We start from the raw sequence: 11,805 nt of genomic DNA on the forward strand, positions 1-11,805 counted from the left end.
TTCACTGGATTCTGAATCTAGGCCATCTCGACTCTGTACCCTGTCATCCACAGCCAATATTACTGTACGGTTTTTGAGAAAATTGATAGTAAAATCTTCCCATTTTGCTTTACTGTACTCTACATATTCTCATCTTTGAGCTCAGATTACAGGAAAACTGTAAGAGGTGACACAGATATTTCACTGGATTATGACTCTGGGTGACCCCCACTCTGCACCCTGTCATCCACAGCAAAAATTATTGTATGGGTTTCTGATCAAATTAAATCCTAATCCATTACCGAACAAAATGAGTTCATTGAATTATTTGCTACAAGAAATTTCTTTCCACACACAATTTAAATTTTTCAAAATGTCATTCACACACCACCTCAAGTATCAACTTCAGTTTTAGACATTATTTATTCAGTGCTTAATCACAACAATAGTCACCTTAAGGCACTTACATAATAAGTTAAACCTTACAATAATACATACAGAGAAAAACCCAACAATCATATGACCCCCTATGAGCAACAGTGGGAAGGAAAAACTCCCTTTTAACAGGAAGAAACCTCCGGCAGAACCAGGCTCAGGGAGGGGCGGCCATCTGCCTCAACCGGTCAGGGTGAGAAATTACATTTCTCAGATTACTGATTTCTCATATTACTACTACACAGTTTAGATATATTGTTATTCATTATCTGTCATCACACAAATCAACCCAAAAAATCAAAAAGGAAATACTTAAAGTACGTGCACAAAGCAAGAATGTTATACACATTGTGTTTTACACGTGTTCCTCAAAACAACAATAACAACTATAAGCAGATTATTCAAGTAGCTTTCACTGCATGTGGAATTAGGTTACACAAAGCACACACTTCCACTCTGTCTTCTGAGCACTGCTGAGCTGTTCATTTGTCATGTCCAGGCATTCAGAATGGAACCAGCAGTTGCAGTTATCACACTGGATCTGTAAACAAAAACATATGAACTTTCATAAACACATTACGTAAATAATTCTATGTTTTAATCAATTACAATCCTTAAAGACACAGAGTCAAATACTTTGTTGTAGATAACATAAAACTATTTTTAAAAATACTATACCCAGTCAGTGATGGAGGGTCCTGGATTAGGTGGTTTCGCTGTTGCACACATGGCACAGTTGTTGTCACTGTCAAATACTAAGACATAACATATATATATATATATGTTAGTGTTCATCAGTTTGACACAAATAAATATGTCCATTTGAAGAAGATATTACACACCGGAGGCCTCAAGTATTGTCTGTGCAAATGTCCTTCGTGCCTGGGCCATCTCTTTTTTTGTCGTCAAAAATGTCATTTCTGGTTTATTTGGGAATGCTTCCATTACTTCTTTGGCCATCTGAAATAAAAAATAAAAAAAATTTAATTGAAAACATCTGCAAATGTTACACTTCCTGTTTACACAATTTAACCTTTTAAGATTATTTTAACTTCCCCCACCCCATCTTCTTATCTAATTTTACAGAAAAATATGATTGAGTTAATATGGTACCATACCATGATGACCATTACTCCACAGCTAGAACCATCCCGTTGAAATGGATGTGTCAGTACTCCTCCTCGAAGTCTCACATTCACCCAGTCTGTTTTGTTGTAGCATGTCCTCCTCATTTTGAAGTATTCACTTTGTGAACATAACATACATCACATTTATATAATAATGAAAGATAAAAGTCACACAGAAAAAGACACATATAGTACATATCACTGTTTTTAATGGTCTGTCAGAAAGCCCTGTGCTCTAGATTATGTTAGATGAAGTATCAAAATTATTAACATGTTCTTTTAAATCTACAAATGTTAACTGTCTCAAATGTATCACTGCTTAGACACTGTCAGTGTTTTTTTTATTTATTTAAAATTACATACGTGAGTAATTTTGAATTATTTTTTAAAATTCTTTAAGGAACTGATAACCACAGATTTTATAAAACTTTAATCTACAACCATACGTTCACCTTTAGAAAAAGACCTCCTAAGTCCTCCTGTCACTTTTCTAATATTTCATGTTATTATATAAATGTAATAACGCATATTTACCGGAATCTTTTGGCTGCAAGGTCAGACTCTTCCTGCTCCAAAGAGTTTCTTGAAGGATCGACCAAATACAGACAGCTGTCATCTGCATTTATGTACTGCGATAGATATATAAATATAAAAAGTACATAAATTATCAATAATGTGTTATTGAAACAAACTGTTTTCACAGAAATGCTGCTCGTACTAACCAGAAACTTCCAATGTATATTTCCAATGTTCACAAAGGATAAAATGGCTCTGTAGTTGTCAAAGTTCACCTGTGACATATTAGAAATTAATTACAAATTTGCAACAATACTTTTTCCATTTCGAGACATTAATTAACTTTAAAAAAATGTATTCTAGAATATATAAAACATTTTTTTACCTTGGACAAGCTTTGTCTCCTGATTAGTTCTCTCTCCATAGAGGATCACACCGCTCGTGTAGTGGTTCATAATGTAGATATTATTCCCCTGATTTAGCCGAATGGCCCAGTGGTGCAGGAGACTTTCAATGACCTGAGGAGTATAATAAATAACCTTTTATTACTTTGTAAACATGATAAATTTTTGGAATACAATCTTTAATAAAGATTTTTTTTACTTACGTATACTCAGTATTCAGTCATGAGGATATGCCTGGAATGTCGATCTAAAGCAGTACTTACTGAATGTGTAGGGAACAACTAATGTTCTGCCCCAGCTTTAACGTTAACCTTATGCAGTACTTTACATACCTCTCCAACAAGGCAGCTGTGTGGTCTAAGGGTCAGGAACTCACTGTGACGTATGACAAAGTTGTTACCTCTAATCTGAGATGGGACCACAGAAACAACAACTTCTGTTTCCTGTTGTTTCCACAAATATGCGACCTGTGTTTCAACAAGACAACAGTAACTAAATTCAAATAATTCTTCTTATGAGAACATTCATTTTAATCAATTACAACAGTTTTAAATCTAATTTTTAAAATTATTTTATGTACCTAATGCAACAACATGAAAACATCTCCAAATTTGACATAGATTTTAATGTAATTTATTTGAGATGTTAAACTACATTAAGAAATTAAAAATTGAGTCAGTTACTGTTGTTTTTATAATATTAAGGCCAGTAACATGTAAAAGTTACATTTATTATTGTACTGACATTTGTAATTTTTCTGTGGTCTGTTATTTTTCATTCATCTACACATACATATAATAAAATCTAATACATAATTACAAAAATATGTACAAACAAACTTGGTTTTTCAAACAGATGACATAGTTAATGAATTAGAGTTTGTTTGTGAAACATCACCTGTGATGCTGTGTCCTTTGTCGGACCGGTTGTGTTTCTCTCAAGGTGCTCTGTCCTTTCCAGTGTAGATGGAGAATCCTCTGGCCCCTTGATTTGTGGGTTGAATTTAAAAGAAAATATTTGTTACTGCTGTGATCATTTTAAGTAATTTTTTTATTAAGGAAAAATTGGGTGTACTCACTGTCCTCCTGACATCAGAGAGTGGCTCCAAAAGGATCTCTTTGAAGGCCCTTTCCATTTCCTTCACGGTTGGATCATCGTTGTTTACCAGGTGTATTTCAAATGGAGGACTTGTGGGGTTCTTATGTTCAATGTACTTTTTGATTGTGGTGACTACAACATCAGCACAAATTGAGACTGGAAAGTTGAATATTCCAGAGCTCACTGCTGGAATGGCAACAGAGGAAAATTTGTGCTCTTCTGCACATGTCATGACGTTCAAAATACCTTTTTTTAAAAGCTTCTTTGCATGGGTTATCATGTGCACTGTGGGGTCATTCTGCAGACACGGGCCTACCAAATGAATCAGCTTCATGCAAGGTAGTTTGCCTGCTGTGGTAACTGCAACTTGTCCAGCCTGTAATTTGCCATTTTTGGCAATGAAGAGATCACTCTCTGCTTGGATAGTGCGTCCTCCAGTAGCAGACAGTGCCTTTGCAAGTCCACCCATGTGAGAGAGACTTTCATTAGCTGCATTAACAATTGCATCCACTTTGAAGGCACATAAATCTCCTTTCCATACTGTGACCGATGCTTTATTAGCCATGTATGTTGCTATTTTTTGGCAAACGGCTATTTGTTCCTGGCGCTCATCCTACAAAGATAGACACATGTCAATTTTCAGAGTCATTTATGACAATAACACACAAAAGATAAATGTAGACATTAAAAACATCTCTAACAATACCTGGTTTTGATGAGCATCATATTGTTGGTGCTGTTCCTGTTTAAAGGTTTGAACAGTCTTCTTCCCTTTTACCTGTTAACAGATAACATTTTTGAATGACTTTATATAATAGAATATAATATACAAAAGAATATGGTCATGAATGAGACAAACTTGTTCTGATGTGAGACGTATGTAACGAGTGAGCATCTGTCCTGCTGTTGGTGTACCACACAGGAACTGATATGACTGTGTATGAGTGCCTAGTCCCCTTAAAAGACTCTGTTTACTTGGGATGTAATGTTGGACAGAGGAACTATGAGATAAAAACACGGGCAGTATGTGATGCCCGGTCCAGCTGTACAGAGAACATGCTAATGTATGATTGCAAACTTGCTTGCCTGCAGTCAGGGCACGCGAGCTGTGCTTAATACAGTAGGTCTCCAAAAGACAATAATCAGCCTTGAAAGCTTGTTTAATTCAAATGCCCTTGGCCTACAACTGCTGAAAACGAAGCTGTACATGGTGTGACCAGCAAAAAGCAAAAAACCTGAGCTTCCTCCTGCACTTATGTCACCTATGGACATGCATTTTTTGGCATTAAATTGGGGGTTCACTAAGGCCCATGCCTAGGTGTAATACAATGTCAAAACACATAAAGATTTCAGGTAATCAGTTGTAATACAGTTTGATTAAACATTGAAACATGGAGACGGATGATAATTTATAATTCATGCTTTATAAATAGTCAAAGCAGACGCTTTACCCCAGAGGACAAAAGGAGTATGGCAATCGGGAGGACATCACAAGGTTTAATTATTGAAAATAATGGGAACATGATGACTTACCTCAGTTTTCTTTTTCTTCACTGGCAGTTCTGTCACTAACGGTGACACGCACACACCTTTTCATTTAATGCGTTTGTCTTTCCATTTCTCCATTTCCACGCGAAAAGACTGTTGATTACACATACATACTTTTAGTGCTTACTTATTTTATCATCTCTTAATTCTATAGTCATAGGCAAATGTTTTCACTTTTTCTTAGTTTCTTGTTCTAGTTGTATGAAACACATTTTTCATTATTAGGAAGTTATTCATACCTTTTGTCTTGATTTTTTCATGTCTGCATATTCAAGCAGGAGGGCATCGTGCATTTTTTGATAAATTTCCACAAAGTCATCAAGCCTTGTCAGTCTCCTTCTCTGGATACGGATTTTTTTCAAATCCCACTGGCTTTTCTCCATGATTCCTTGGGTCCTATTGTCTTGTGTAAAATTCTTAAATGCAATAGTACATTGTTTAAGTCAGTATCTATGGATTGTAAATTTATGTACAATTTATGTTTCTTTTTCACTTATTCTTCTCGCTATGATACCTGGTTCTTGGATTGCTGAATGTCATCATAGAGTTTACTGAGCCGCTGGTAAGCAGGACCAGTACCATGACGTCCAAGATCCCCTAAGGAGAATACAAGTAATTCAAAAACATAATCAAAATAGATAATTCAACATTTAGCACATTTACATTTATGAATAACTGACAATTTAAGAAAGTAATACAACAAATAAAAAAACGTACCGAGCATCATTGATGACCACAAAGTTGCATGTGGTAGAAGGTGATTTACCAGACCGGCAATAAATTTGGGTGCATGAAAGATGTTTCTTTCGCCCTCACAGTCCAGTGTTGCATTGTCAACAATTGCCTGGAAATGGGTCTTCAAGGGGGCATTCTGAACGTCAGTCTGTAAAACAGATATATATCTGTATTCAGCAAGTTATCAAACCAAAGAAAAATTAATTATATAAAATGTTATTTTGGTTTAAAATATATATTTTTAAAATAATGTGAATTCATTAATTCATTTGGGACAGACACAAGTAAAAAAGTTATTAATATGGTTACTTAAAAAATAAATCTTAGCTAACCTTGTAATCTTCAGCAATCACAGTCTTTTCATCCAAATCCAGGGTTCCCCGTTTTTGCATAAGGATTTTCAAGTTGTTGTAGTGTTTTGTTACGTTCCTTCCACTACAAGGACTGCAAAACACTATTGCTGCACTATGGACAACATCATCCATGTCTTTTAAGTTATCACAGCATGCAAGGAGCCCAAACACATGCATTCCAAGCCTGTAGTTCTCTGGAATGCTGGGAAAATGAACAAATGAAATCACTGTTAATAGGACCTTTACATTACAAATCTTGTATTCTTTTTTTTAATTATTCATATAAATGTACTCACTGTTTTTTACAAAGGTCCTTGGCATTTTTCATGACATGGCTCAGACATCGATGAAGAATGGGAATGTTGAATTGCTGTGCTGAATGCTGGCCAGTGAGTAAGACATAGTACTTCTGCAGCAGATCCTCTAGACTTGTTCTGCAGAATGTCATGGAAATGCCCTTTGGATGCATCAGAATCTTCTGCAGTACGTCCTTTTCAGTGTCCTGATACTGTTGAATTATCTTTTGTAAGCTAATCAACTCGTTGGGATCTGCTCTACTGGCTTTTCTTTCAGACCATGCAATGTTTTTCAACACTTCTTTTGTTGGAGCATCATCTCTGTTTCCAGATTGGATCACCTTTTGTGGCACTTTCTGTAAAGACTCCAAGTACAAGCTCCTTGGTAATTTGTTTTTGAGGAGTTCTCCAGCACTTTGACGTGCTTGTGCACGCACAGGCCGCCTTTTCAGCTCTTTGTTATTATGGCAGACCTCACCTCCTTTGAAAACGACTTCTGCTTTCAGTGTCTCTTCGTCATAAACCACCACAGCCACAGTGACAGGGCAGTCCTGAAATCTGCAGTACCCCATACACCTGAAAACTGGTGCCTTTGATCTTGAAGAGAGTTTTTTCACACTGTGTCTCCGAAATCCAAAACTGCAGTACGGGTTAAGTGTTCTGATTCCACTGGCAATTATATTTGTCCACTGCAGTCCTTTAAAATGTCTTCCTGACTGATGTTGCCGTAACTCCTTCCATTCATTCTCATTTATGAAAAAGAAAGTTTTCTGCTGTGGCAAACCAGATGTGAAAAATTTGTCTTCAGAACTGCTACTGTCTGTGTTGACTTTAGCTGATTCATCTGATTCATTCCTCTGCAACAATCAGATATACATTTTTAAAAAATATATAAAAACTTTCAATGTTTGTCACTACAGTGTCTCTATGAAAATCCAACAGCATCATTATGTTACAATTTCACTAACGAACCCATAGGACAAGTTTCACAATCTCTTAGTAAATTTGTCTTAGTAAGTGAATATGACTAAGAAATATTTATTTTACCTCAAAAGATCATCACAAAAAGATTTTAACTTTAAATTTAAACTTTGGATTACTGTTCAAAACACTTGAAATTTTAAATATAATAATTACATGATAGTGTTTAACAAACATATAAACTCTGTGTTTTCTTTCTCTGTTTTGTATTAAAAACAGTGTAAGTTATGAAATTACCTTAGCATTTGCATTTGAAGACGAAGATTTAGAGTCACTCTCGAGGGATTGTGTGTCTGGGGTATGGATGCCGCTCTCTGTAGTTTTTTGAAGTGCATCCTGTGAAGAGAAAGCGATTTCGTTTCTTTACAAATTAATGTTTTTCCAAAGCATCACAATGTAATACTGAATAAAATACAAATAATTACCTCGTATCTTGAAGGTAAAGGTACATTTCCTACAGCTTGTGGAGACTTTGGCGCAACAATGTCTTCCTCACTCTAACGAATCACAAATTAATTAAAACATAACAATTAGACTGAAATTTCTGTATGTCTTTGTTAAAACACATTGTTACACAATATTTTGAAAAAAATCACTATGTAATGAAGGTTTTATAAGGGAAAAAATATTCATTAAAGGAATATGTTACTCTAATTATTGTTAATGAAAAAGTAATCTTCTGATTCAGATTTTTGAACTTGATTGGGCAATAACAAGATCAAATGGAGAAATTAGAAGAGTGGAAGACATGGAGTGAAAAGTTAGTCAGCAGCAGGAGGATGAGTTGGTTACTCCTTTAAAATGGTGGTCAGATGTGACACTCAGGTCTTTGTGTGGCTCTCCTGTGGGTGCTTAAGGCTCTACACCTCATGGTTTGGTGGCTTGCTTTCATATGTGTTTACCTGCTGAGAAGTCTATTGTAATCTACTTTCTTGCTCTCCATATGACTCATTATTACTCTGTTTCAAGATTTAAATTATTTTCAAGATGACATTTTGGAGTGAATTTGTTTTTATTTTTATCTAAAAAGCAGGATAACTACAATGGCTGGATAAGGTTGTCATGATGGCTTCAAATTTTTAAATCTGACAGTAAGTGTATGACACATTGCTTACAATGGAAGGAAAATCATCTCCAAGTGTTGTCTCTGCAGTAGGAAAATCAGTCAGTAGCAAGGGACCCTCTACCCCTGATGTGGTCTGTAAAAATATTTGATTTTTGCATAATAATTTTTATTACAGGAAGTTCTAACAAAGAAAGAGCTGTTCTTTTTTTAAAGTATTTTTTAAATGGACTAAATATAAATACTAAAAAAACATTGCTTACCTTTTCATACTGCAGGACTGCCTTGACAATTTTTTTCCTATTAAGACATGTATTAGGCACTCCCAAATCTCTTGAGACATTTTCCCAAAAGCCATGCACTTTGTGAACACTGTAGGTCTTTAGACTGGTCCCGGGTTCAGCATACTTGTGAATGACCTCTAATATATTTGGCAGGGGTTTTGAAATTGTCCGTGCCTTTTAATGTAAAAGAGAACATTGACATTAACACATCATACCTTTATTGTGCTGTAAGTGTATATTATTATCACATTATTGTTTGTTAAATTACTTGCCTTTCCAAAAACTGAAAAAGTGCAGGTCCTGAAATTTTGAGACAAATTAAAATTAGTACAAAGAAAAAAAAAACATATGAACATATCTGTTATACTGAGATCAACCTTGCAATACTGATCAACAATAACATATGAAATGTGAACTCTTCATTAAATTTTAATAGACTTCAGAAAACATTTTGGGGCACTCCAAGTACCCACACTCTAGTGATTGATGCCAAAAAATCTTTTTGGTGATTTTTTCTATGCCAACAACATAACAGGTAGCATTTAGATTTTTGGACATACAAGCGCTAACTAACACAGCCCTCGTTAATGTTTATTTACTAATAAACTATCTCTAAGTTCTAAATTTTAAAATTCACAGTGCAAATTACGGTACTGTAATTAACACTATAGTTAAAAAACACAAGCAATAATCCACTGTGTGTAATACACATTCCCTAATTCCATCCATCCATCTTCATCCGCTTTATCCGGGGCCGGGTCGCGGGGGCAGCAGCCTAAGCAAAGAGGCCCAGACCTCCCTCTCCCCAGCCACCTCCTCCAGCTTATCCGGGGGAATACCAAGGCGTTCCCAGGCCAGCCGAGAGATATAATCTCTCCAGCGTGTCCTGGGTCTGCCCCGGGGCCTCCTCCCGGTGGGACATCCCTGGAAGACCTCGCCCAGGAGGCGCCCAGGGGGCATCCTTGTCAGATGCCCGAACCACCTCAGCTGGCTCCTTTCGATGTGGAGCAGCAGCTGCTCTACTCTGAGCCCCTCCCGGATGGCCGAACTTCTCACCCTATCTCTAAGGGAGAGGCCAGCCACCCTTCGGAGGAAGCTCATTTCCGTCGCTTGTATCCGCGATCTCGTTCTTTCGGTCACAACCCACAGCTCGTGGCCATAGGTGAGGGTAGGGACGTAGATCGACCGGTAAATTGAGAGTTTCGCTTTTACACTCAGCTCCCTCTTCACCACGACGGACCGGTGCAGCGTCCGCATTACTGCAGCTGCAGCCCCAATCCGTCTGTCGATCTCCGGCTCCCTTCTCCCATCACTCGCGAACAAGACCCCGAGATACTTGAACTCCTCCACTTGGGGCACTCTCCAGGTCTTCTACTCAAAATCTGGCATTTTCTCATCGTCACCATTCCCTAATTAATTTAGTAATATTAAAAATGTTATACTATGTTACATATACATTTTGAGTGTCTCCTCAACCACAAAAACAAGCTGTTAAAGACCGTTGCTCTGAACGGACTTTACAATCATTATCACAATCACCATGACTTGAAAGAGTCATTGTGTCAAGCCAATGAAAGATTAAATTCTGGTAATACCCAGTGCAAATCGTTGCTTAAAAGAGAATTTATGACCTTACGTGACAAAAACATTTTTGTAAGATGAGTTATCATGGTGAACAGTGTTACTTATTATGTTTGTTTGTTTTTTTTTTTTACAAGTAATGCAACCAAACATTGATTTTGTTTTAACGTATTTCTTCGTACTACAAAATGTTACGTATTTTTCAATTATCTGAATGTGTTATCACTTCTTTTTCTCAATGAATATATATATATTTTACAACATCAAAAGTCAAAGGACTGAGCAGTTTTCACTAAGCTTAACTAGAGGGTGTTACTTTTAAATGTACGCCTAAGAGTACAAAATCTAATCTTCGGTATATGCTATATTTCTATATATGCTCTCTATTGGTTAGTATATCAATATTATTGAGGTTTTCAAATTCTAAAAATTTCGATTTTAGACACATTTCTGGACGAAGACTATACACAAAGCGCAAACAATCTAAAACAATTTTCTCTAATTAGACTGAGGAAAATAACTGGCATTAAATGGCTATAATGTTCTCGTTTCTTGTTAATAGTCCCATTTGTAGTGTTAATTACTCACCTTTCCATTTTATTGTTGGTGGGTAAACCAAAAACTTTAGTCCACGTAGGCCTCGATGAAAAGTTCAGTGTACTAATAATAACTATATGTAATGACAACGTAACCACATATAAACGTTTCCTGTCGCAATGAAAGCTACGTTATCTGTCCGTGCGACGCAACACCTCAATAAATACCGAAAGATCAAAAGTGGGTTGGCTCTATGTCATGTGACTCTTGTCCCACACATCAGTTTACATTGAATTAACAAATAATACTAATTTAATTCTAACAATGAAGCAAAAACTAAAAAATGTTAAGGCAATGTACGGCCTTGTTATTTCATGTATAAAATATAATCAAAATAGTATTGGCAGAAATATTTCTACGAGTTACAGTATGAAAAAAAAATTATGAAACCTGTAATCAAAAGGCAAGATATTGTATAGGTAATTCAGAATATCAATGTTAAAGACAATGCGTGTCAGAGAAAAAGACAAAAGCATATTGCTTAAAATATATTGTAAAAGATGTGATTAAAGACTTTCATATAAATTATGAGAATTGAAAGTTGTTTTTATACTTCTAAGACTACTATTACTTAGAGTGACGTGAAAATTAACGAACAAGAAGGAAAATATTATTTTCTATTGAACAAGTGAGTTGAATTAGATTTTCAATGTTTTTGCAGTTAACATATTTACTGAGACAATCAAAATTGAGCATGGAACAACATCTGTTACATGCCATGGTACCCAGCTCTTTGTTTTCTCTTACTCTTGTCTTTCAGGTGTCAAGCCTCATTCAATACTCAATACACTCAATACAAAGGTAATTG

The 11,805-nt window shown here is 35.9% G+C and overlaps 2 protein-coding genes across 2 annotated transcripts; both read right to left on the minus strand.

Annotated features, from left to right (window-relative positions):
- Positions 1-841: 841 nt before the first annotated feature.
- On the minus strand, positions 842-2,738 carry LOC113033323 (uncharacterized). Its single transcript, XM_026187013.1, has 7 exons — positions 2,443-2,738; positions 2,264-2,332; positions 2,076-2,170; positions 1,533-1,659; positions 1,257-1,374; positions 1,093-1,169; positions 842-955 (listed from the first exon to the last, which is right to left on the minus strand). The coding sequence occupies exons 1-7, from the start codon at positions 2,479-2,481 to the stop codon at positions 842-844; spliced, it is 639 nt and encodes a 212-aa protein (XP_026042798.1). The 5' UTR covers positions 2,482-2,738.
- A 1,537-nt stretch (positions 2,739-4,275) lies between these two features.
- Positions 4,276-11,191, minus strand: LOC113032941 (uncharacterized). Its single transcript, XM_026186088.1, has 13 exons — positions 10,989-11,191; positions 9,092-9,119; positions 8,799-8,993; positions 8,588-8,671; positions 7,898-7,969; positions 7,710-7,808; positions 6,492-7,348; positions 6,175-6,397; positions 5,825-5,990; positions 5,622-5,704; positions 5,347-5,523; positions 5,093-5,200; positions 4,276-4,337 (listed from the first exon to the last, which is right to left on the minus strand). Exons 1-12 carry the CDS (start codon positions 10,994-10,996, stop codon positions 5,153-5,155), a joined length of 2,040 nt encoding a protein of 679 aa, XP_026041873.1. The 5' UTR covers positions 10,997-11,191; the 3' UTR covers positions 4,276-4,337; positions 5,093-5,152.
- Positions 11,192-11,805: the final 614 nt, after the last annotated feature.

This window comes from Astatotilapia calliptera, chromosome 12, assembly GCF_900246225.1.
Source record: "Astatotilapia calliptera chromosome 12, fAstCal1.2, whole genome shotgun sequence".
In the NCBI taxonomy this organism is placed as follows: Eukaryota; Metazoa; Chordata; class Actinopteri; order Cichliformes; family Cichlidae; genus Astatotilapia; species Astatotilapia calliptera.

Bases quoted from the DNA above. Each gene is read 5' to 3' on its own strand.
- LOC113033323 (XM_026187013.1), bottom strand. From the start codon at position 2,481: ATGGAGAGAGAACTAATCAGGAGACAAAGCTTGTCCAAG. The intron at 1,660-2,075 runs GTAAATATGCGT...ATGTTCACAAAG, and splicing joins CTTGCAGCCAAAAGATTCCG to TGAATACTTCAAAATGAGGA. The intron at 1,170-1,256 runs GTGTGTAATATC...GTTATGTCTTAG, and splicing joins GACAATACTTGAGGCCTCCG to TATTTGACAGTGACAACAAC.
- LOC113032941 (XM_026186088.1), bottom strand. The intron at 5,991-6,174 runs GTTAGCTAAGAT...TCTGTTTTACAG, and splicing joins TGATTGCTGAAGATTACAAG to ACTGACGTTCAGAATGCCCC. The intron at 5,524-5,621 runs GTATCATAGCGA...ATTGCATTTAAG, and splicing joins TTCAGCAATCCAAGAACCAG to AATTTTACACAAGACAATAG.